Here is a 25,084-nt window from a genome sequence, read left to right as displayed (position 1 = left end):
TGTGTCTGTGCCTCCAACTGCTGAGACCATAAGCTCTGGAATTCCCTCCCTAATCCTTTCCACTTCACTTTCTTCCTTTTAAAGACACTTCTTAAAGATGACCTCTCTGAACAAGCTTTAGCTACTGTTTTTATATGTGACTTCCTCCAATTTTGTTTGATAATACTCTTGCAAAACACCTTAGAACGTATTAGAATTTACCAGTATCTAAATAAATGCAGGTCGCTTTATACTCTCCTGCCTTTGACTATCCACCTCCCTCCATTGCAACTTTGTTCTTTTCCATTAATATCATGTTCTGTAGTCAATATTTTCTTTCCTGTAAGGTATAAATACACTTTGCTGCTTGCTCTTCTACCTCATTCTTACACTAAATTAAAAATCATACAGTACCAAATAGCTCCGAATTAAAAAAAGACACATTGCACTTGCACACGTCACCAGAATTATTTGACATCCATCCTACCCCAAAAGTATGAGTATCTTCTTCTCTCTGAAGAAAAACCCATGATCTGAAACAACAATGCTCAGTCCTTTTTTCTGCAACTTTAACTCTGTGAATCACATTATGATGATCGTACTACCGAGTACTTCTTGCTTACAATGACCAAGCTCCTTTGCTAGTTATCTCTTTAACCTATCAGATACAGGTCAATATGAGGAGTTGGAGAATTTCTAAATTGGGACAATGCATGTTTACTCAATGAGTATGATCACATCCATTAAAGAAATCTGCACTTTACTGAAAGCTAAGAATAGAAATGAGAGAAAATTGCGATTTATGGAAAACATAAATTTTATGAAAAAAAACAAACATCATCATTTAGCAGTCACATTTATTCAGATGTTAAGATTAACAGTTGATTTTATTCTTTGTCAAATGGGTAACTGTGATGATATTTATTTCGTTGATACTCTGGTTCTTTTGTTCCAAGAGAAGTTTGCACCGTATGACTTTGGTCTGGGCACCTTTACTTTCTTTTCCTCTACTTCATAATTCCAACCTGTGACAAAAAAAAGAAATATTTTGCTCCTTAAGCATTTTTTAACATGATGTTTCCAACTTTATTTGATCATTTAATGATGTAGTCCACAATAGTGCAGGCAAATTTTAAACTAAACTTCTCAATTCAACTGTAAATTTGTAAATAAGCTGAAATTTATGATATCACCAATTTGATTAATATAGGATTGTAGACTGACATTTCAGGTAGCATTTATACATCAGTGACTAAACATTTCATGTCTGCAGCAAAAAGGTGCATTATCCATCATCCACCTATGCACTATACAAATAGATACCAAAGTTTAAACACAGAAAGTAGAAGACATAGATATTTCATTTCTCAACATCTTTTCCTTCGTCCACTTTTCCAAACTAATATTTACCATTAAACAAATTACTGACTTTAGCACTAATCCTGAAAGCAGACATTAAATATTCTCAATTCTCAGTAAAGTCATTTCTCTGAACCTCTATTCTAAGGTTTATATATTAACTTGCATTATTCCCTCCAACCTGCTTTGATTTACTCTGAACCATTTCTTCATAGTTTAACACATCTGTTATTTTAACTCAAACTGTACAGTTCAAAGAAAAAGGCTAATTTTTTTCAAGATGTTTTTCATAGTTATGTTACTTCATACTTGGAAACATCTTGGTTAATCCTGTAAAGTCTCAATAACCTTTGGAATTTGTGGAACTGAACACTACACCTTATTTTAAATGAAACTCATGAGATTTTTATTAAAATAAAGCTTGGCAGTCAAAAATACCCAGTTTTAATATTCTGAGACATATACCCAAAATCCTTTGTCCTTCAAAAGCCAAGCCTCCTTCCTATCATAGTACAATTACTCTGATAGAGTCATAGAGATGTACAGCATGGAAACAGATCCTTCAGACCAACTTGCCCGTGCCGACCAGATATCCAAACCTAATCTCATCCCATTTGCCAGCACCCGGCCCATTTTCCTCTAAACCCTTCCTATTCATATCTCTATCCAGATGCCTTTTAAATGTTGTAATTGTACCAGCCTCCACCAGTCCCTCTGGCAGCTCATTCCATACACCTATCACTTTGTGTGAAAAATTTGCCCCTCAGGTCCCTTCTTTTCCCTCTCAGCTTAAACCTATGTCCTCTAGTTCTGGGCTGTCCTATGCCAGGGAAAAGACTTGTCCATTTACCCTATCAATGCCTTTCACGATTTTAGAAATCTCTAAAAGGTCAACCCACAGCCTCCAACGTTCCAGGGAGAACAGCCCCAGCATACTCAGCCTCTCCCTGTAATTCATACCCTCCAACCCCAGCAACATCCTTATAAATCTTTTCTGAATCCTTTCAAGTTTCACAACATCCTTCCTACAGCAGGGAGACGAGAATTGCACATAATATTCCAAAAGTGTCCTAACCAATGTCCTATACAGTCACAACATGACCTCCCAATTCCTATAGTCAATACTCTGACCAATAAAGACAAGTATACCAAACACGTCTTCACTATCCTATCTGTGACTGCCCTTTCAAGGAACTATAAACCTGCACTCCAAGGTCTCTTTGTTCAGCAACATTCCCCAGGACTTTGCCATTAAGTGTTTAAGTCTTGCCCTGATTTGCCTTTCCAAAATTGTTAATTTTATTTTAGCAAAAAGCATCACCCAAACAACTTTGTACTCTGACAGCCATTTTTAACATATTCTAAGTAACACTCTGAAACTTAGAATCATAGAGGACCGAAGAGGCCCTTCAACCCATCAAGTCTGCACCAAAAAGCTATTCTAAATCAACATTAGTCCAACATTTCAGCACTTGGTATATAGCCTTGAATGTTATGACATTTTAAGTGTTTGAACAAGTATTTTTTAAAGGTTGTGAGGCTTCCTGCCCTAACTACCCTTCCAGATTCCTACCACTTTCTGGGTGAAAACCTTTTTCTTCAAATTCCCTCTAAATGTCTGAACTTTTACCTTGAATTTATATCCCCTTGTGATTGATCCCTTTTTAAAAATTCACTCGTGGGACATGGGTGTCACTGCTGGCCAACATTTACTGCCTGTCCCTCATTGCCATTAATAAAGGTGGTGATGAGCTGCCTCCTTGAATTGCTGCAGTCCACACCTTGTAGATTGACCTACAATGTCCTTAGGGAAGGAATTACAGGATTTTGATCCAGCAATATATTTCCAAGTCAGGAAGGTGAATGGCATGGAGGGGAGTTTGCAGGTAGTTGTGTTTCCAGGTATCTGCAGCCCTCGTCATTCTAGATGGAAGTGGCCGTGGGTTTTGAAGGAGTTGTTAAGGTGAATTTCTGCAGCGTAACTTGAGATAATACATACTGCTGCAACTGAGGCTTGTTAGTAAAGGGAGTGGTTGCTTGTGGATGTGGTGCTAATCAAGTGAGCAGCTTTGCGCTGGATAGTGTCAAGCTTGAGTGTTGTTAGAGCTGCAGTCATTCAGGCAAATGGGAGCACTCTCTCACACTCCCGACTTGTGCACTGCAGACAGTGGACAGGATTTGGTGAATCCGGAGGTGAATTATTTGCCTCAGTATTTCTAGCCACTGACTTGTATCCACTGTATTTATATGGTTAGTTCAGTTGAATTTCTGGTTAATGGTAACGCTCAGGATGTTGGATGTTGATAGTGGGGGACTCACTGATAGTAACACAATTGAATGCCAAGGGTTAGATTATCTCTTATGGGACATGGTCATTGCCTGGCGTTTGTGTGACACGAATGTTACTTGCCACTTGTCAGCCCAAGTCTGGATATTGTCCTGATCATGTCGTATTTGAACATGAGCTGCTTCAGTATCTGAGGAGTCGTGAATGGCCTTGAACATTATGCAATCATCAGTGAACATTGCCACTTCTGAGCTTATGATGGGGGTGGGTGGTCATTGATGAAGCAGCTGAAGATGTTTGGGCTTCAGACACTACCGTGAGGAACCCCTGCAGAGGTGTCCTGGAACTGGGATAACTGACTTCCCACAACCACAGCCAAAACCATCTTATATGCCGGGTATGACTTCAACCAGCAGAGAATTTGCTCTGATTCCCACTAACTCTACTTTTGCTGGGGCTCCTTGATGCCACAGTTGGTTATGCAGCCTTGGTGTCACCTCACTTCTAATATTCAGTGCTTCTGCCCATGTTTGAACCGAGTCTGTAATGATGTTAGAATAATGCTCGCAGAACCCAAACTCGGCATCATTAAGCAGGTTATTGCTGAGCGGGTGCTGTTTGGTAGCACTGTTGATGACACCCTCCATTACTTTACTGATGATCAAGAGTAGACTGAAATAGCTATAATTGGCCAGGCTGGATTTGTTCTTTTTGTATACAAGAAATATCTGATTAATTTTCCACATTTTTGGGTAGATGCCACTGTTGCAACTGTATTGGAATGGCTTGGCTAGGGGAGCAGCAAGTTCTGAAGCACAAGTCTTCAGCACTATTGCCAGGGTATTGTCACGGCCATAGCCTCTGCAGTATCCAGTGCCTCCTACTGTTTTATGAATATCAGATTAAGTGAACTGAATTGGTCGAGTCTGGTATTTGTGATGCTAAGTGCCACTGGAAAAGTCCAAGTTGGATCAACCACTTGGTATTTTTGGCTGAAGAATGCCTGAACTTAAGGGAACAGCTGCTCTCTATTCACCACGTCCATGTCCTTCATATTCCTAGACACCTCAATCAGTGCCCTTTTAGCATTCTCTGCACAAAAGAAACAGCCTGAGCTTATCCTGCGTCACTTCATAGCTAAACTGCTCCAGAACTGCATGCAACACTCCAGCAGTGGCCTAACCAAAGTTTTGAACAGTTCCAACATAACCTTCCAGCTCTTGTAATCTAGGACATTACTGATAAAAGCAAGTGACCCATCTAAGTTTTTAACAACCCAATTAAGCTATCCTGTCACCATCAGTGATCTGTGGACAAGTACTTCTAAATACTTCTGTTTCTTGGAGCTTCCTAGTGTCCTGTGATTCACTGAATTACTTTATCCAAAGTGCAGCAACTCACAATTCCGGGTTAACTTTCATCCGCCACTGATCTTCCTGCCTGACGAATCCTCCTGTAAATTAAGTCCTTCTTCCTCACTAGTCAACCTTTGTGTTATCCCTCAAACATTTTCTTCTATATCATTTAGATGTATCACAAACCTTAATGAACCTAGTACCAATACTTGTGGTATGCCACTGGACATTGTCCTCCAAACAACCTTCTACTACCAACATCTTCTGTAACTTACCACTACGCTGATTTGTATCTAACTTGCACTACCATCATCTACACACCCAGTCACTTCCTCAAAAAAATTCAATAAAATTTGTTAGACAGGACCTCACAAAGATATGCTGACTATCCCTGATCAAACCATGTCTCTCTAAATGGAGATTAATCCACTCCTTCAGAACTTTCACCAATAATTTCTCGACCGTAGATATAAGATAGTTACCCGATTCATACGTACTGCTGTGCTTGAAAAGTAGAATCATATTAACTGTCTTCCAGTTTTCTGGTACGTCCCAGTGGCCAGAGATTAATAAAAAAATTGTGACAGAGCCTCTGTAATTTCCTCCTTCATCTCCCACATATTCCAATCCCTGGGATAATGGACTTGGGGAATTCTCCACTTTTAAGCCTATCAAAACTTCCAATTCTACCTTACTCTGTCAATCCACTCAAGAACCTCTCAGTCTCTAATCCCAACTTCTCTACCTACATCCTCCTTCTCCAAAGTGAAGATAGTTGGAAAGTTCTTGTTTAACATCTGCCAAGGTCTCCGGCTCTACACACAGATTGTTCCCTCGGTCCCTCGTGGGCCCTACTCTTTCCTGGTTACCTTCTTCCCTTTGATAGGTTTACAAAGTATCTGGCATTTTTTCTAATCTTACTGACCATGTTTTTTCATGCCTCCTCTTTGCTCTCCTAATTGGTTTCTGAGGATCATCTCTGCATATTCTGTACTCCTCCAGGGCCTTTGTCAATTTGCTCCCTTTGTATCTGTTAAAAGTCTGTCTTTTCCTCCTTATTTAGTCATGAATATTCCTGGATATCCAGGGTTCTTTGGATTTCTAGATTTCATCCTAAAGGCAACATGTTGAACCTGCACTCTCACCAATTATACTTTGAATGCTCCCAACTGTTCTGCGGTAGAATTACCCAGAAGGAATTGTCCCCAGCCCAATTTGGCCAGATCCTGCTTCATTTTATTAAAATCTGCCTTCCCTCAGTCCAAAACCTTTTTTTGAACACCATCTTTTTTCCTTTCCCCTATCAAACTTAAAACATGTGGTGTTTTGTAATTATTACTAAATGCTCTCCCACTGCCATCTCATACATCTGTCCAGCTTCATTCCTTGAATTAGATCCAGCATAGCACTGTTCCTTGTTGACCTTCTACATGTTGCTATAAAAATCTCTCCTGAATACATTCTTCTTATGTTCCAAAGAACCAATGCGTTGCCTGAAATTTCCAGCTAGTTTATGGCTTAAAAATAGCAACAGTTACACTGCAAACCCTCTTCTTGAAACAAAAATCAAGGAAATTCTGGCTTACAAGACTTAGAATCCCTACAGTATGGAAGTAGACCATTCCGCCCATCGAGTCCACACCAATCCTCTGAAGAGCATCTCACCCAGATCACTTCACCCCCCAAAACACCACATTTCTCATGGCTAATCCAACTAGCCTGCACATCCCTGGACACCATTGGCAATTTAGCTTGGCGAATCCACCTAACCTGTACATCTTTAGACTTTGGAAAGAAACCTGAGCATGTAGAAGAAAACCCCGCAGAGACAGGCAGTGTCCCAAACCCCAGGTGCTGTGAGATAGCAGTGCTAACCATTGTACCACTACGTCACTTAAGTACTTCTGCCCTTGTATGGGAAATAACATTAAAATGTACTAGCCATTAGCAATGCATACTTAAAGAATTAAGTGGATACCATAGAAAATAACATGCCTTATATGGTAACTGTTTCTGAGATACAAAAGTGATAATTTTGATTGTAAATTATCTGTAAACTTGAATGGCACAATTTTCTCAAGATGATACAATTTTGCATAGTTTACTGGACTGTATGGATCGACTTTTTTTCTCAGATAAAATTGAATTCATAGTTAATCAAAGCAAGTGCTTTAATAAAAATGTGCAAAACTAGATTTCTTTCGGCCCTGGTGTTTTGTCAACCTTTACACTAAATACTTTCCTGAAGTGTTTGCTTATATTATGATTCTCACTCCCAATTACCCACTACTAAAGAGAAGGGCGGCACGGTGGCACAGTGGTTAGCACTGCTGCCTCACAGCGCCAGGGACCTGCGTTCAATTCCCGACTCAGGCGACTGACTGTGTGGAGTTTGCACGTTCTCCCCGTGTCTGCGTGGGTTTCCTCCGGGTGCTCCGGTTTCCTCCCACAGTCCAGAGATGTGCGGGTCAGGTGTATTGGCCATGCTAAATTGCCCATAGTGTTAGGGTAGGGGTATGGGTGGGTTGCGGGTCGGTGTGGACTTGTTGGGCCGAAGGGCCTGTTTCCACACTGTAAGTAATCTAATCTAATCTAATCTATTTGTAATCTAATCTAATCTATCAGGCAGGGTCTGCAAAAAGTGGTACGAGGCCCATAAAGAGAAATTCTCCTTGACTTTGCTTTCACCAATCCATCTGTTATAGATTTAACTGCCCATGACCATACTGCTGGGAGTGAGCACTGCAGTTCCAAGGCACAAAATCCCACTTTCACCTCTTCATGTGTGTGTTTTTTTCACCAGAACAGATTTAGCAGCTCAAAACTAGGCTTCCATTGTGCATTCAATTACAACATGAAATCTCATCGTCCAGCATATCCCTCACTACCATTACTGTCAGGCCAGAGGAATCAACCCTGCTTCAATGAATATTATGGAAACATAAGTGCATTGAGCATTATTAAAATGAAATGCTAACATTACGAGGCTACAATACATATCTACATTGATACTGTACAGCAGGATCAGCATGTGAAAGACAGAGCGCAGTGATGCCACAAGGGATCAGATTAAAGCCCTGTAGTCTTACCACATCTAGTTGTGAATGATGGTGAGCAAATAGATAATATTTCTCTCTAGAACATGGTGTAGTACACAAGAAGAATCGTACTGAGATACTTGAAATAATCTATAGATTTATTCTTTACTTTTTTAAACGATCTATAACAACTTTCATGGTCTTTGGAATAAGATTCTAAGATATAGGAGCAGAATTAATCCATTTGGCCCATCAAGTCTGTAATCATGGTTGATGAAGGTCTGTTACACCCCAACAGAAGCTTGAATTATTTTTTTAAAAATGTTCATAAAATGTGTCTGTTACATTATCTAAAAGTAATCACTTCTACTATGACAACACCAGTAATATAATACTAGTTGGAATTTTTAAACAATTGCGAATTGCACAAATATTAGGCTTTTTTTTAAATGGATAAGAGTTGAAATTAATGCTAGCCAAGTTCACATAAGATTCAACAAACTTATCATGTATTCTTATTTTTACACTGGCAGAAACTAGCTTAAAATAAAGACTTCACAACAATTTCACTTGTCTTTAGGCTTTGAATATTAAGACTATACAGTATTAACACAGTTTACATACATATTTGCTACGTAACAATTGATTCTAAGTCCTTAATTGTCATTAATTTTATTCAGAATGGTATTGCATTACAACTAAAGTTGCAGCAGAAATATCTAATAGTGATCCAGGGCAATTTTAACCTCATTACCAGATTTAAACAAAATAGTAAAATACCATTTTTTTCCACAAAGGCAATTGCATCCTCCTTGGTGGTAAAACTTATATCTATATTTGATAGTGGATCAGCTCTGCAATGAAAAGAAGAATTATAAATCTTTTACAACAACCAAACTTCATTCCTATTAACTATACATCTAATTGCAGCATTTCAGTCTGTTTAAAGTTGAAACGTTAAACAAAATCAGTCAGCTACACTTTCACCGAGAAGGAGAAAAGTACCAACGTCAGAAGGGCAATCACTCTTTGTCATACAATACCATGTGAATCTGGGTCACTTTTTCTTTACTGCCAGTGGGAATATGCAAATTCCCTATTAAAATACAATGTAGTCGCATCCTCACTGCAAGGCAGCAGTTTTGAGAGAAACCCATCACTACCTTCTCAGATAAATGCAGTCTTCTATGTATCTAAAAATCTAATTTTGAAAATATTTTCTATGATCTGCAAATGGGCGATTATAATTTTGTGATCATCAATACTATTCCAGCAAGAGAATTATATATTATGTCTTCACTTCAGAATAATTTATTTTTTTTTCCGTCAATAACAACCTGGCTAAAATCAGGAACTTCAGACATGAGGACAATTTGAAGAATTTAAACCATAAGACCATACCATGGGGAGTTTTTAAATGGAAAAGAGAAGGTTGAAAGGAAGTGGTGACAGAGGCTTTCAAAGTCTTGAGGGGTCTAGACAGAGTGGATAGGGAGTGATTGTTCCCATATGCAGAAGGATTGAGAACAAGAGGGTAAAGATTTAAAGTAACTGGAAGAAGCAAATTAACATGCTTTGCAGAGGTACAGATGCAATGGGCAGAATGGCCTCCTTCTATGAAATGCTGTAACAATTTCATAATTTCTATCCAGTGCAAATTGACTGGTACTCCTAACCCATAACTAAACAATGATTTAGCTAACTATTGACTGCTCATTGAAATAGGACTCGCACTTATAGAGGGAGGAAGAGAGCTTCTTCAAGGAAGGCATCCCTGCAAGAGGATTCGCGTTGTCGAGGGAGGAAGAGAGCTTCTTCAAGGAAGGCATCCCTGCAAAAGGATTCGCGTTGTCGAGGGAGGAAGAGAGCTTCTTCAAGGAAGGCATCCTTGCAAGAGGATTCGCACTTGTAGAGGGAGGAAGAGAGCTTCTTCAAGGAAGGCATCCTTGCATTGTAGAGGGAGGAAGAGAGCTTCTTCTGAAATAGCAATTCACTCAGCTATCAAGACATAAGTCACCACTACCTTCTCAAGTGGAACTAGGTACAGGCATTAAGTGCTGACCTTGTCAGTAATGCATACATCCTGTGAATTTAAAGGTTTAGTGCTAGTAACAGTAAAACACTAATGATAATGAGATCTGCACATGTGAAGACGTGAAAGTTAATTGCTAACTGAGTACATTTATGTTTAGTTCTACTTCCTAATTAAACATTATTAAAGTCATATTTAATGAAAATAAAACTCACGTGGATGCCCAACCCATTAAAGGATTTTCCCAGCGTTCCTTGGTGTCAAACTCCAGCTTCCAAACCTTTGTGTTGTTCACACCAGATTGCATTGCATTCCGTGCCGGAACAAAAATCCTCACTCGCCGTGTTTTTACTTGGACCTCTGGAACCCCGGTTACTGGACTGATATCCTGGCATCAGAAACAGAATATATGAAATAGCAGTAGATCATTCAGTGCTGATATCGGACTTCAAATCCACCTCCTTGCATTATCTCCTAATTCCCTTAAAATTCCAGAAATCTCTTGATATTTGTCTTGAAATTACCCAATAACAACAAAACATGTATTAAGTCCAAAGGTCCACATGAATTTAACAATACGATCGTTTTACTATAATTGAGGGACAAATAACAAAAATGCAAATCTGGTTCGTAAATCATTACACATCTGCATACCAGACAAATGTTTAACCAATCTGAAAGATAAGAATGTGATTTTGCGATTCATAGCTATAGGATCAGTGACATAGTTTGGAGGTTTTCTACATAGCTAATTGGCAACAGCTGGGTCACCTCCAAACATTGCAAGAACAACAATATAGACATCACAGATAATATTTTATTGCTTCTTAAAACTTATTTGTTTCTGTTCTGTGATTTTTAAAAATTTTTATACTTGCACATACATCCTTTTTAAGGTTTCAAGTTGAGACAATGAAACCAGCCTTTTGTGGCAACACACTTGATGAACTCTTACTTGAGATTTTAAAAAAACCTCTCATCTTTGGTCACAATAAAAATACACTGTGTTCTCGTATAATATGACAGGTGAATACCTCTGCAGCCTCGCATTATAGAATATTGCGCTATGGAAACTATTATCGAAAATTGCATTGTTGAAGATTGCTATAGCTGTTCAGTAGAAAAATCGTATTATCCAAACATTGTATACAATTTGGCAAACACATCATGGTCAATTCATATTGACGAAACGTGCATTATACCAGAATGACCTGCATTGTTTGTCAAGTATCACCTCATTTCACCATTGCAAGTGCAAAGAAATCTTTTTGAAATCTGCAAGCTGTTTGAGAAAGACAACAGCTTAGATAGTTCCAGAGCACAAAATAATTACAAATTAGAACTGCTTTTATATTGTTGCTATGTTTATACTGAGTTGAATGCAGCATCAATTTTGTAATCCTAAACACGCATTCATAAAATGCGTGTGTCAGATCACCACAAATAAAATCAATCTAATCTAAATTGATGTTCCGGTATTGGAACAAAATAAACCTGGGTCATATACTCTATTCCAAATATTGTTTTGTTATATATTCCATTTACACTGATACAATATTGGAGATACATGATATAATATTTAACATGATATTTATGATATTTTAACCCAATAGTGAACTTGCTGTAGTATCTTTTAACTATTCAAAAGATACCACAGTATAATTCGACAAGACCTTCCCGTCTATGTTTGACCATGGTACCATCTCCATTTTCATGTTTGTGGTTAACCCAGTATTGTATAAGGGGAGTGAAGTTTAAAAAAGACGTAAAGGGCAATTTTTTTTAAAAAAGAGGATGGTTTGCATGTGGAATGAACGTTCTGAGGAAGTGGTGAATGTGGGTACAGTTACAATGTTTGAAAAACATTAGGATAAGTACATGAATAGGAAAGGTTTGGAGGAATATGCCCAGAAGCAGGCAGGTGGGACTAGTTTAGTTTGGGATTATATTCAGCGTGGATTGGTTGGACCGAAGTGTCTGTTTCTGTGCTGTATGACTCTAATGCTAAAGATGAAAATATATCCTTGCTTACTGCAAACAACTCTCCTTGAGTTCTTTTTTGGCAAAGGAAAGGTCAAATTCATGTATTAAGAGGCAATGTCCTGACAAATCCTTTTCAGGATCAAGGCTGCATTCCAACATGGAAGATATTCAATACATAGAGAACATGTGAAGAAAACAGCACTTCCTTTGGTCAAGTAACAGTCATTCACTTTTAATAAATTTGCTTTATATGCTAAGAGCAGCTCAGTCAGCAGATTAAAAAGATTTATAAACATTTCTGCTAAATTGCACATTCCATTTGCAGTTGGAAATTTCAACATATGGAGAATATCAATATTAGCCCATACAGCTGCATTACATGAATCTTTTAAAGTAATAAGTTTTAGATTAGACAATAAATTTTAAGCTCTGTTGAATAGCCTATACTTGTCCCATGAGAAATCATTGCCTGCCCGTCAGTGAACAGTAGCTGATCCACTCCATTAATGACTGAGCCACTATGGTCTGTGGACAAGGTGACTCAGTGTTTTCTTTTTATAGAATACAAATAATTGGATTTTTTGAAATTCACTTCTGGCCATTTGCAAGAGAGTACTGTGCACATCCAAATCAGATCCATTTTTATTTGCCCCAATTTAACAAAACATTCATGACTCAGTAGGCCCGTCATTTTTATTTTAAAAAGAAGTCATTGAAAGCCATTTTAAGATCTTCTAAGCCACTTTTAAGATTTCAGAATTGCTGTAAAATCATCCAATAATTGCCAAACGTGTCTGTTCTTTGAGATCCCTGAGAAAAATGAGCCTTTCAGAGCATTCTCATTTATTACAAGAAATGCTCAATGGTGTTCAGCAACTAAAACTATTTGACAGTCAGTCAGTGCTTCCCAAACCTCAACTGTTTAAGCACCAAAATAGGGTTACAATGCTGTGACTACCTGACCAGAGAGAGCTTTTGGGTTGGGAGGAAATCGCAAATTGTTTAATCGCTTACTGTTCAATTTGTTATTGGGCTCCAGAAGACAACATTCAGGCCTCAAGGATTGGCTGCTTAAGTCACAGCCATTCGTGAAAAATCTGCAATGAAATAAAGGGGCCAAGGATTTGTATATTCCTGCACTGGCAGACTGTGACCTGAAAATTATGGCTGGCAATCCCATTGAGGGTTTCTACTCATGGTTTGGAAAACCCTGCAGTAGAGAGGGAGAGAAAGGACAACAACTTTCTTGACTTATTAGAAACAGATTGGGAAATAGTGTCAGGAAAGATGTCGGAGATGGTTAATCCAGAGAACTAGGTTTGAATCCTGCCACAGCAGATGGTGGAATTTGAACGCAATTCAAAATATCTGGAATTAAAAGTCTAATGATCACCATGAAACAATTGTTGTAAAATCCTATCTGGTTCACTAATTTCTTTCAGAAAAAGAAACTGCCATGTTTACCTGTTCTAGTTGACATGCAATTCCAGATCTACAGCAATGTGGTTGCTCTTCACTGCCCTCTAGGTAAATAGCAGGGGGCAATTAATCTTCGTCTACCCAATGATGCCCACATCCCATGAATGAATAGTAAGTGAAAAATTTCTTCACAGTAATAGCCAGACTAGTGTTCAGGATTATAATGATGTGCCATGACTCCTTATTTGTTGGAGCCTGCTTTCTTGATCCAACTTCCCTGCATAATCCTATGCACTCTTCAAGGCGCTCTCATCGTCATCTCTGATAATGGTGGAGCTGCTGAGGCCAATGCCCTTTTGGAGTAGGAGTTACCCTCTTGCTTTTAACCCCAGTGGCAAAATTTCAAGCTTGCTTAAAAATTCCAGCCTACAGAACTTTGCTGACTGTGTTACACCTGGACTTGTCCTGCTACCCCACCCATCACCAGCCTCACTCATTTTTCCTGGGATTCATACATTCCGGTTTGAAAATTTGCCATAACTCTAAAGTAGCTTTCTGAATTTTACCACAGAAGACATAGTTTAAAAATTGCATGTCAAAAATTGCCTGTTTTCCAATTGTAATGAAATTGGTGACAATAAAAAGGCCATTTAAAACTGCTCAATGTTCAAAGTTTGTATAAACAGACATCTTTAATAATATAATGATTCCAAAATATAAATAGAGTTATTTTAATTCACAAAAAAGTTTAAATTTCTTGTAAAACTTAAACAGAATGCAAAAATAAACAGATGGTCCATTAATGTCCTTCAGGGAGATAACTGTCTGGTCTACATGTGACTCCCGACACACAGCAATGTGCTTGACTCTTATCTGCCCTCTGTACCATTAAATGATGAGCAATAAATTCTGCCCCACCCCAGCTACACTGGCACCCTGCAAGTGACTTCTAATATTTAAACAGTGCCCCCTGGTTCAGAGTCACCCCTAAGAGAAATCATCCTCTCAATGTTGAACCTATTATGACTGTTCAGGTTCTTCAATCAAGTTACCTTTCACTCCAACCAAGTTTGTCCAACCTTTCCTCATAAGTCAACCACTTATTTCAGGTATCAATTAGTAAACTTCCTCTGAACTGCCTCCAACACATTGATGCTTCCTTAGAGATAAAAGCTGCACGCAGTACTCAAGATGTAGTCTCATTAATGCTCGGTATGACTGACGCATGAACTCCTAACTTTTATGGCACTGTGGAAATGGACACAGACTTAATATTTCAAATCTGCTATGACTCTTTCTGACAGACCTGCTGAGTTTTTCTAGCTTTCTGTGTTTGTTTCAGATTCCAAGCATCCACAGTATTGTGCTTTTATCCTTACTCTTATATTCTATTCCTGTTCTAATAACGGATTGAATCTAACTAAGCTTTTTAATTATGCACTGTGTACAAGCTGACCTTTTGTGATCCAGGCACTAAAATATCTAGATCCCTCAGTACCTCTGATTTCTGCAATTGCTCTTCATTTTCATTACATCTGTGTGTTTCAAATGCTACAATACTCCAAGTAAAAAAAGACAATATCTGAAGTTTTATTATGGATAGTTTTTGAAGCTTGTTTTGAGTACACGCTGAATGGTGATATGAAGCTGCAATAAGCTCCCTGTGTGCATGACAAACATACATCAAGATCTGAGAGAATTTTATCAAAGGTGTAAGCTTGGCCACATGGTCTTGGTGACTGTTGGAGTTGATTCCTCATCAAGACCACTGCTGTGTACAGCTTTGAACTTTATTGAGTCCATGAACAACAAGTGGGATTCTCTGCAGCCTACCAACACCAAACTTCAAAGCTGTTAAAGCTATGTTGGGGTTTCCCATTCTTCAGTCTGCTTTTCCAGCCATGTTTGTCACTTGTTTGCTTACTTGTAGTTCTGATGCAATTATTCCACAAAGTACAAAATGGAGTGTACAATCATTATATCTTTTTAACATCAAGATTAATGCCAGTGGATGAATGAGTCATAAGGAGGAAAGAGAAGGAAGAAACTTTGACTTTCATGATAATATTTTAAAAAGGAACAATGTTGAAACTGGCTTTCATGAGGAAAGTCTTTCCATTGGGAACACCAGACCTTTCAGCTGACAGGGTACAGTCCGTATTTCCAACTGGAATTTCAGGATACCACACATTTTTTTTCCTGATTGTCGAGAGTATTTCTTGTACAATGAATAGGGTGGAAATGGGGGCTAGAAGCAGGTAATCTAAACTAAATTAATATACTGAGAACTTGTAATAATAATTTTTACAAACGCAGTTACTAATTTAACACTGATTGATTAAAAAGCACTTACTTGCAGAAATGTGTTTTACTCTTCCTTTGTCTATTGATGATTATTGGATACCACAGTGTGGTTTTGAAACATCTTGTCCAAAACAAAAAGTGAGTTACAGAAACCAGTCAAACTCATCACAGCTTCATTTTGTAGCCATGTCACTGAGTCTCCTGCAAAGTTAAAGTCACCTTTATTCATCTGTTTCTCAAATGTGCTTTTTAGCCAGTCTAGAAATTATCCAAGATAATTTATGAGCAGGACAGTGAATCTTGTCATTGAATGACTGTTAGAATATGCTATTCTGTAAATCCACCATCAGAAGTCTAGCACAACTGAATTATCCAACCTTGCATATATGTGGCTTAATGGAGGGAAAACCTTGTTTATCATTTGAATAGACTAACAGGAGACCTTGTAATTGCAAAATTAGTTCTAGTCAGGAGATTTGGAGGCCTGTTAAATCCTGCTCTGCAGTGTTTGTTTACATAAAAGTTGCAGTAATACCATCTTTGCACACTTATTAAAATGTGTTACAAATGAGAGATACAATTTGGTATTACATACCTTTTGTAGGTTCACAATTGCAGTTAACCTCATGGTATCTTTATCTAATAAGCATTTTATCAGTCTTTCTCTCTACTTCATGAAATGTGCATTCAGTCTCTGCAGCTTTGAGTAGAGGATGAGAAAGCAGATCCATAAATCTGCTAAATCTGGCAACAGATTCTGTCAAGGTACATTGGTTTATGAAAAAATATTGCAACAATTTAATACCATACCAGAGAACAAACTAAATAAAATTATCATATCCCTTTTTCCACCCTAAAGAATGAGATGTGTTTCTGAAAAACTGAATTGTAAAAGTTTCTTGAAAACATTTTGGTAAGCAGGGCAAAATTTACCAGATTAGAATAGCAATGCTAAACTGATGTTGAATTCCATTAATTTTCTTTTTATGGATTTATAGCATTGTACCAACCAAGTATTGAACTTTCTAGCACAGGAGGACATTCAGCCCATTATATCTCTGTTGCTTCTTTGATGGAGGTCTCAAAAATAAAACTAACTGCTATCCTCCGAACAGTCCTACATTATACTTCCAATAGTTACTTTAAAAAAAAGCAATAGTCTTTCAATCACTCACTCCGTGTGACAAAGCACTCTATGCTCCAACAACTCACCAAGTAAAGAAATTTCTTCTAACACCTTTCTCAGTGGGTTGATCCATTCCTGATTCTTGAACCAGGTTTTTTTGAATTTATTATAATTGCAATTTGTAGTTACATAGCACCAATAATAAAATAAAATGTACTAAGATGCTTCAGAAGAACATTATGAAGCAAAATTTGACACTAGGCCATATAGGGATTAGAGGAGTAATGGAGTCTTGATTTAACTGTATAGCAGATTGGTTAGACCGCACTTGTCGACCACCAATCACAACTAGACACACCATGGTTTCAGGGCTTAGGTCAGCCATTGGTTGAAGTTTAGTCCTGTCTTTCGCATGCTCTTTCTGCTCCTTGACAAGCAATTTGACCAGTTTTATAGCTTCACCAGGTTGATACCTCATTTTTAGACATTCCTCATGTTGCTGCTTGTGTGCCATCGTGCCCTCATCATTCAAACCAAAGCTGAACTACTGGCTCGATGGGCCAGGAAATATGTCATGCCATGAGGTCACAGATCATGGCTGAAATACAATTATGCAGATGCTGCTGGCCTACTGAACTTCATGGGTGCCAGCCTTGAGTTACTTGACCTGTTTGAAGTCTGTCCCATTTTGGACAGTGCCTCCACTGTATTTACATCCTACCTTCAACAAAGAGACAAGAATGGCACAGAGATTGTTGGAGATGTGGTCCCACTGATGCCCTACACAACTAAAGCACAAGATTCATACCTTTATGTTCAATCTCTTTTGCAATGAAGTATAACATTCTTTTAGCTTTCTTGACTTAGTGCTGTAACTGTTTGCTAATATCATGACATGTGCACAACCCCCAGATTCTCTGCACCTCAGGGTTCTGCAATCACATTCTATTTAAGTAACACTCTGCTTTTTCTACTTTTTCTGCCAAAATGAACTTAACATTTTCCAAATTATATTTTATCTTCCAGATTTTTGACCACTAATTTAACCTAACCTGATTAGTCTGAAACCTTGTTCGGTCATTTTCTCAACATACTTCCTTACATGAGAGCTGACCTTATAAAAGGCTTTTGTACACCCAGTGATGGCAGAGCCACGCATAACCATGGAAAGTATCCTTAACATAAAGATGAGGCTTTATGCCAAGAAACACGATGTGGTGGTCAAACCTACTGAAATTGTTGTGGTCAGATGCATCTGTGACAGGTAAGCTGTTGAAGACAAAGTTAAGTAGGTTTTTGCCTCTTTGGTTCCCTCACCAACTGCTGCAGGGCTGGTCTAGCAGCTGCATCCTTCAGAACTCAGCCAGCTTGGTCACTGGTAGTGTACTGAGCCACTCTTGGTAGTGGACATTGGAATCTTCCACCAAGACTACATTTTGGGCCTTGTCACAGCCTCAGTGTGCCTTCCAAGTAGTGTTCAAAATAGAGGAGAAGAGACTCATCTATCTCTTTTACCTTATGCCTCTCCTCACCTGTTTCTACTGCACTGAGGTATTCACCTCAAGGGTTTTAAAGACCCTAATTAAATACATGTAATCAAATTTCCAGACAGCCCAGTTCATCTCAAAGAATTCAGAAATGAAACTAAAACTACATCTCAACCTTCTTAATATACACTATATAGAAATACAAATCAAATTCATAAGTATACTTCTTATAATTGGAAACTCAGGTTTTAAAGTGATAAAAAAAACATCAACCCTCATCACACTTTCAAGCAATTGGATACATTGCTGTGGATCTGGGGTTACAGATAGGCCAGACCACCTGAAGATGGCAGATCTTTCCTAAAAAGGACATCAGTAAACCAGGTGGACTTTTACAAAATCACAAAACCTTTTTTGAGAAAGTTGCATTTTCAGGTTAGCTGTTAACAATGGCATAGCTAGACAATATGTTGAAGGTGTTAGCCCCCTGTGTTCTCTGTCTTGTCATGATGCTTAGATTGATTCTAATCTAAAAAGTGAGATAACAAGAGTTTTACATGAATGCATGCAGTTTTTGAGCAAAGTACAATGTAACCCTGCAAGTACAAATTCACCCCACAAAATATATGTGTGCATGTGGGTCTTTGTCTGTCTATATGCGTGTGTCTGTCTGGGTTGGGGGTTGAGAGTGTGAGAAAGCGTATGTATGTGTGTGTAATGAGTGTAGAGTGTCTTAAGTCTGTGAGGGGGTGCATGTGAGTGAGTGGGAGTGTTTATGTCTGTAAGGGTGCGTGTGGGTGTCTGTTTGCGCGTCTGTGTATATGTGTGACTGTGTATAGGTATGTCTGTGTGTGTGTGTGAGAGTGACTGTGTGTGTGTGTGAGAGTGACTGTGTGTGTGTGTGTGTGTGAGAGTGTGTGTGTGTGTGTGAGAGAGTGTGAGTGAGTGAGTGAGTGAGTGTGAGTGTGAGTGTGTGGGTGTGTGAGAGTGTGTGAGTGTGTGTGTGAGAGAGAGAGAGAGAGAGAGAGAGTGAGTGTGAGAGAGAGAGTGAGTGTGAGAGAGAGAGTGTGAGAGAGAGAGAGAGAGAGAGAGTGTGAGTGAGTGAGAGTGAGTGTGTGAGTGTGTAGGAGTATCTGTGTGTGTGTATAGTGCAATGGTGGTCACCTGTAATGTGACATGAACCCAAGGTCCCGGTTAAGGCCCTCCCTATGGGTACTGAACTTAGCTATTAGCCTCTGCTCGGGCACTTTTCGCTGCTGCCTGTCCCGAAGTCCGCCTTGGAGATAGTCACCCGAAGGTCCAAGGTCGAATGTCCTGGACTACTGAAGTGTTCCCCAACTGGGAGGGAACCCTCCTGTCTGCTGATTGTTGTGCGGTGCCCATTCATCCGTTGTCGTAGCCTTTGCTCGGTTTCGTCAATGTACTATGCCTCAGGCATCCTTGCTTGCAACGTATAAGATAGACAACGTTGGCTGAGTCACGTGAGTACCTGCCATGTACAAGGTGGGAGGTGTCCCCACGCGTAATGGTGGTAGCTATGTCCCCACGCGTAATGGTGGTAACTATGTCCACACTCTGACACGTCTTGCAGCGCCTACCATGACAGGGTTGTATGGAGTTGTCCCGAGAGCCAGGCAGCTTGCTACGAACAATGATCTGTTTGAGGTTTGGCAGTTGTTTAAAGGCAAGTAGTGGAGGTGTCGGGAAGGTCTTAGTGAGGTGCTCATCCTCATTGATAGTGTGTTGCAGGTCACGAAGAACATGATATAGTTTTTCAGCTCCTGGGAAATACTGAACAACGAAGGTTACCCTGTCGGTTGCAGCACGTGTCTGTCTCCTGAGGATGTCTTTACGGTTCCCTGCTGTGGCACGTCGGAACTGGCGGTCGATGAGTTGGGCATCACACCCAGTTCTTGTGAGGGAATCCCTGAGTACTTCCAGGTGTCCGTCACTTTCCTCTTCATCTGAGCAGATCCAGTGTACGCATAGGGCTTGTCCATAGGGGATGGCTGTTTTGGGTGGAAGTTGGAGAAGTGTAGCATTGTGAGGTTGTCTGTGGGTTTGCAGTAGAGTGTGGTGCTGAGGTGTCCATCCTTGATGGAGATGCATGTGTCCAAGAATGAGACAGATAGTCGAGAGTAGTCCATGGTGAGTTTGATGGTGGGATGAAACTTGTTGATGTCACTGTGTAGTTTTATCAGTGACTCCTCACCATGGGTCCAGAGAAAGAAAATGTCATCAATGTACCTGGTGTACAATGTTGGTTGGAGATCCTGCATAGAGAAGAAGTCTTGTTCGAACCGGTGCATAAAAATGTTGGCTTATTGGGGTACAAATTTGGTCTCCATGGCTGTTCCATATGTCTGGAAGAAGAACAGGTTGTCAAAGGTGAAGACGTTGTGATCAAGGATAAAGCGGATGAGTTGTAGGATGGTGTTTGGAGATTGGCAGTTGTTGCTATTGAGTACAGAGGCTATTGCTGCGATGCCATCATTGTGGGGGATGCTGGTGTAGAGTGCGGAAACGTCCATTGTGATGATGAATGTTCCCGGTTCGACTGGTGTTTGGGTGCTGAGTTTCTGTAAGAAATCCAGTGTCGCGACAGAAGCTGGAGATTCCTTGTACAATAGGTTTCAAGATGCCTTCCACATATCCGGAGAGATTCTCACATAGGGTCCCATTGCCCGATTGTCCCACTGCAGCATCTGAAAGGCCTACTTCTGTTCCCATGACTTGAAGTCTTATAATATGAAAAGTTTAAGAACGAACCAAGATGATGATCAACACAGTAAAACAAGCAAGAAGAGGGAGCGAAGGAAAGGAAAGTACATAACCTCTGCCTCTATTTTGCGTTATGATCTAATGTTTTTGAACTCAATGTTGAGTTCAGAAGGCCGTAGACTGTCAAGTTGAAAGATAAGATGCCATTCTTTGAGCTTCAGTGGAACACTGTGGCAGTCCTTGACCAGAAAGGCCAGCATAAGAGCAAAATAAGAGAATTAAAATGACAAGTAAGATTTCTGCTTACGGATGGAATGGATGCATTCTGAAAAGCGGTCACCCACTCTTTGTTTCGTCTTCATAATATTGTGGAGTGAATATTGAATTGAAACTTAAATTGAGACAAGTAGACTGCAGATTCACTTGAAAGGAGTTTTTGGTGCCTTGGTTAGTGACAAGTAAGGAGGTGAAAGGGCAGGTGTTGCATCTTACACTAAGGTGCTCCCTGCAAACGTTCCTGATGTAGAAACCCAAGAGGTCATCAGCCTGAAAAAATAACCCTTTGTTTCGCTCCGCTGATGTTGTTTCATTAGGATCTTCCAGCCATTTTTTGTTCATGTAACCAAAACAGTCTAATTCTTTTATCATGAATCATATAGCTTATATTCACAACCTTACAACCCTTCTCACACCCATGTTTTCTCATTCATGTTATTATTCACGTTCAAGTGATTTCATACCTACATTATTTTTTAAATTCTTCTCACTGGCTACATTATTGTGAAGTAGAAATCTTAAAATATTTTTCTCTGCAGACTATAATCTTCAGGGTTTAAGTGAAGCTGTATAAAGTAAAGGTTGAATTACTTATCTCTCATTCCCAGTCTCTAATTTCCCAACCTGCTTTCTTGCAGTCTGGCCTCCATCCAATGTAGCAAATATGATGCAGACCTATTCCCAGATTATCTCCACTGTTGCAATACACTTTAGAGTACATGAGAAAACAAATTATTCAAAACTGCTTTCCCTTGTGGAAAAATATGTTACCTCTGCTTAATATTTCCTGTAGCAACAAAACTAAGATTAGGAATACTGACATACTGTGGTCTTTCACCTCCAAGATTATGGCTTTTCCACAAAAATTATAACGTTGTTTCAATCAGCCTTTGCTGGAGTTCAATATATTGAATACTCTTGCACCATTTGTTTATTGAAACACTGATCAAGGAAATTTCCGTTAAAACAGCATTTTTCTTCAAACCTATGGCTACAAGAACTTCAAAATGAGAAAGCAGTATATAAACCTCTCCTAAATTTGAATATACTGAGCCTCCCTGATTTAACTTCAGCTTGCTTTGTTTCACAAAATGAAATATTTCCAATTATTTCAAGGCTTTTGTTCCAAAAATCAAATTTAGTAATTTGCTTTTATGCTTTTTCACTGGGTTTTCAAACATTCCGAATACTGTGAGCACACAAGTTCACTACACACAACCTGAGAAACAGCAAAGGTACAAATCGAAGTTGTACAGAAAATTGAAGTACAGAATGCATATATGCAATGACTGGGAATTATTTCCAGCGTTTTCTCAACATTTCCATCATATACAACTTAATTGTGATTTGGGATTTATCAGGTTTATCAGGTTAAATTCATAAACCAGAACCATAAACTTCAAATTGAGATTTATTACATGGATATATCTAATATTTTAAAAATTCTCAAACCGGTTGTGTGCTCTGCAACTAGATAAAAACTGATCCTTTTTGAGAGTGAGGATATCTTTCAAAAAATAGTTTTCAAATCATTTTTATTTTGTAGTTTTATATATTTTAGCATAACCATAAAATATAATGAAGTTAAATTGTCTACAAACTAATTCAATAAGAATTAAAGCAAATTAATTTTATTTTGTTTGGATGTCATTTCCTTTTCAAATCATTGAATCATCTTGAACATTTGCAATTTTAACATTTTCACAACAAGCTCAATATTAGTTCATGGCAGTCTTCCAAGAAAGAAGATGATGACGATGGAAGTAAACTGATTCATACAGCTTACATTTTTCTTCACACTCTAGTCAATTCTCCTGAAGCAATGATGTTCACTTATCACAGTTAAACAAACCAAAAAAAATGTTATGGCACATTTATGAGTACTCAAATCACACCAAATCAGTCACAGAAGGTAGAATTTTAACATTGAAAATTTGGATTGATTAGTAGAGTTATAGTGTTAGAGTAAATTTGGGAAAATTCTCCCACTAATACAAGGCGATGGAACTGCTGGATCAAGAGTTATGTACCTTTTCACTGGTCTGCTCAACCAGACGTGACAGTCTGGCTAACACCCATTAGAACAACCCCAATGCTGCCTTTGACTATATGCCTTTCCCTTCATCTCCAATACCCCATCCACAAATTCCACCAATCTTTAATCTCCCCCTCTCAGGTGCCTGATGATGTCCTCTCCTTCCCAGCAGACTGAGTTGTTATCAATTCCATGTTTTTGATGCTCACCACCACTTGTCAACTACGAGGCTTCTGATCTTTTACACTTCTCCTCACTCCCTCATCGAACCTCCAGTCCGCCGATATTCTCCAACCTCACCCACCTAACACCAGCCTCCACACTTCACCTACAAGGGCTCCAAATTTCCCTGACCCTCAAGGCCTCTAGTCCTTCACACAACTGGAAGAAACCCCACTTCATCATAACTCCTACCAAAACTTCTCAAAAGATCGCCTGCATTCTTATTTTGTCTTGTAGCCTCTGGAAGTGGATAAAGCAGGTCTTGTGAATGTACCACTTTTTAAAAATCTCTTACTCTCAATTTCTATTATGTAATGATTAGACCAGATATTTAGTGGAGTGCAGAAACTCAAATTTGCCAATATGTCGCATTTCTAATGAACTCTGTTCTTTCAAGCAATATTTGGAAAAGGCGCTTTAATAGTTTTCAAAAATTTAATCTTCTCACAGGTGTAAACATAAAATACAGATTTTGAGGTTAACGCATTACTGGCAAATAGTACTGTTGTCAGCAATGCCTTTACTTAGGAGCTTTAATGGAGAAGAATACTGCAAGTACACATTATGAAGGGTGACTGAGAAATAAGCCTGTGACAGAGATGAGATCAGTTATGATTGTATTAAATAGTGGGTTAGGGTCAAGGGGCTCCTTTTAACCTCACTGCCACTGCTCTCGAGTATCATACAGTCCGTGACTAGTCTGTCTGCTTCTTGATCCTTTCCATTCTTGCTGCTGTTGTTCCTGCTTCTGAGTTGTACAGAAGTCTGCTGTCAATCTGTGTCATCACTCCTGTACTTCTTGGTGATACTGACGGCCTGTTTTAATATCCTTACCTCACCTGTATCAGTCTTCTCCTTTGAGCGACCGCATCCGCCCGCCCGCCCCCCCCCCCCCCCCCCCATCCTAACACCTATATTTGCATTAATCCCCACCAATCTCCGATAAACTCAGCCTGAATCCTACAGTTGGAATTCTGAGATCCAACAAAATAATGCCCTGGCAAAAGGTCAAATCTTACTGGCTCTTTGTTCCTTCTTCAGATCACCACTGGCTATTGAATACCACTCCTGAATGCAGCTCTTGGCTCCCAGCAAAATGCTCTCCATGTGACTTGCTCAATGCCAGCACTCACTTTCCTAATTGCTCCTCCAATCACAGGATGTTTCTCCATCACCTTTGTTGTGGCAAATCCAGTTGCGAGCCTATCAGGATTAAGCACTGAAGAAAGAGGGTAAATGACCTACTCCTTTCCCATTTCCTACAGTCTTACAGAATCAGCCCGAGAGTGGAGAATGGCTCCTCTTTATATTCTACGTATTAAAAGTGTAACCTTCCTCTGGTCATCCCCATGAGTGGATTTTCCCAATCAAATTGGGCACTTTCAGGTAGTGTATTTTCCTCCTGTAGTATGTATTTTAAATGTAGATTTTTGTGATGGTATGCCCCTGCTGTTACCACTG

At 39.1% G+C, this 25,084-nt stretch overlaps 1 protein-coding gene across 1 annotated transcript in view; it reads right to left on the bottom strand.

Annotated features, from left to right (window-relative positions):
- Positions 1 to 819: 819 nt before the first annotated feature.
- Positions 820 to 25,084, bottom strand: part of ndufs4 (NADH:ubiquinone oxidoreductase subunit S4) — a 170,056-nt gene continuing 145,791 nt past the window's right edge. The window contains exons 3-5 of the mRNA XM_060830026.1: positions 10,266 to 10,438; positions 8,799 to 8,872; positions 820 to 1,004 (exon numbers count right to left, since the gene is read on the bottom strand). Coding sequence (XP_060686009.1) covers positions 901 to 1,004; positions 8,799 to 8,872; positions 10,266 to 10,438 — 351 coding nt within the window. The 3' untranslated portion in view covers positions 820 to 900. The remainder of the gene's footprint in view (positions 1,005 to 8,798; positions 8,873 to 10,265; positions 10,439 to 25,084) is intronic.

Source organism: Hemiscyllium ocellatum, chromosome 1 (assembly GCF_020745735.1).
Source record: "Hemiscyllium ocellatum isolate sHemOce1 chromosome 1, sHemOce1.pat.X.cur, whole genome shotgun sequence".
NCBI classification, from domain to species: Eukaryota; Metazoa; Chordata; class Chondrichthyes; order Orectolobiformes; family Hemiscylliidae; genus Hemiscyllium; species Hemiscyllium ocellatum.
Note: the sequence above shows the minus strand (reverse complement) of the source record. Positions and strands in the feature narration are given on the sequence as shown.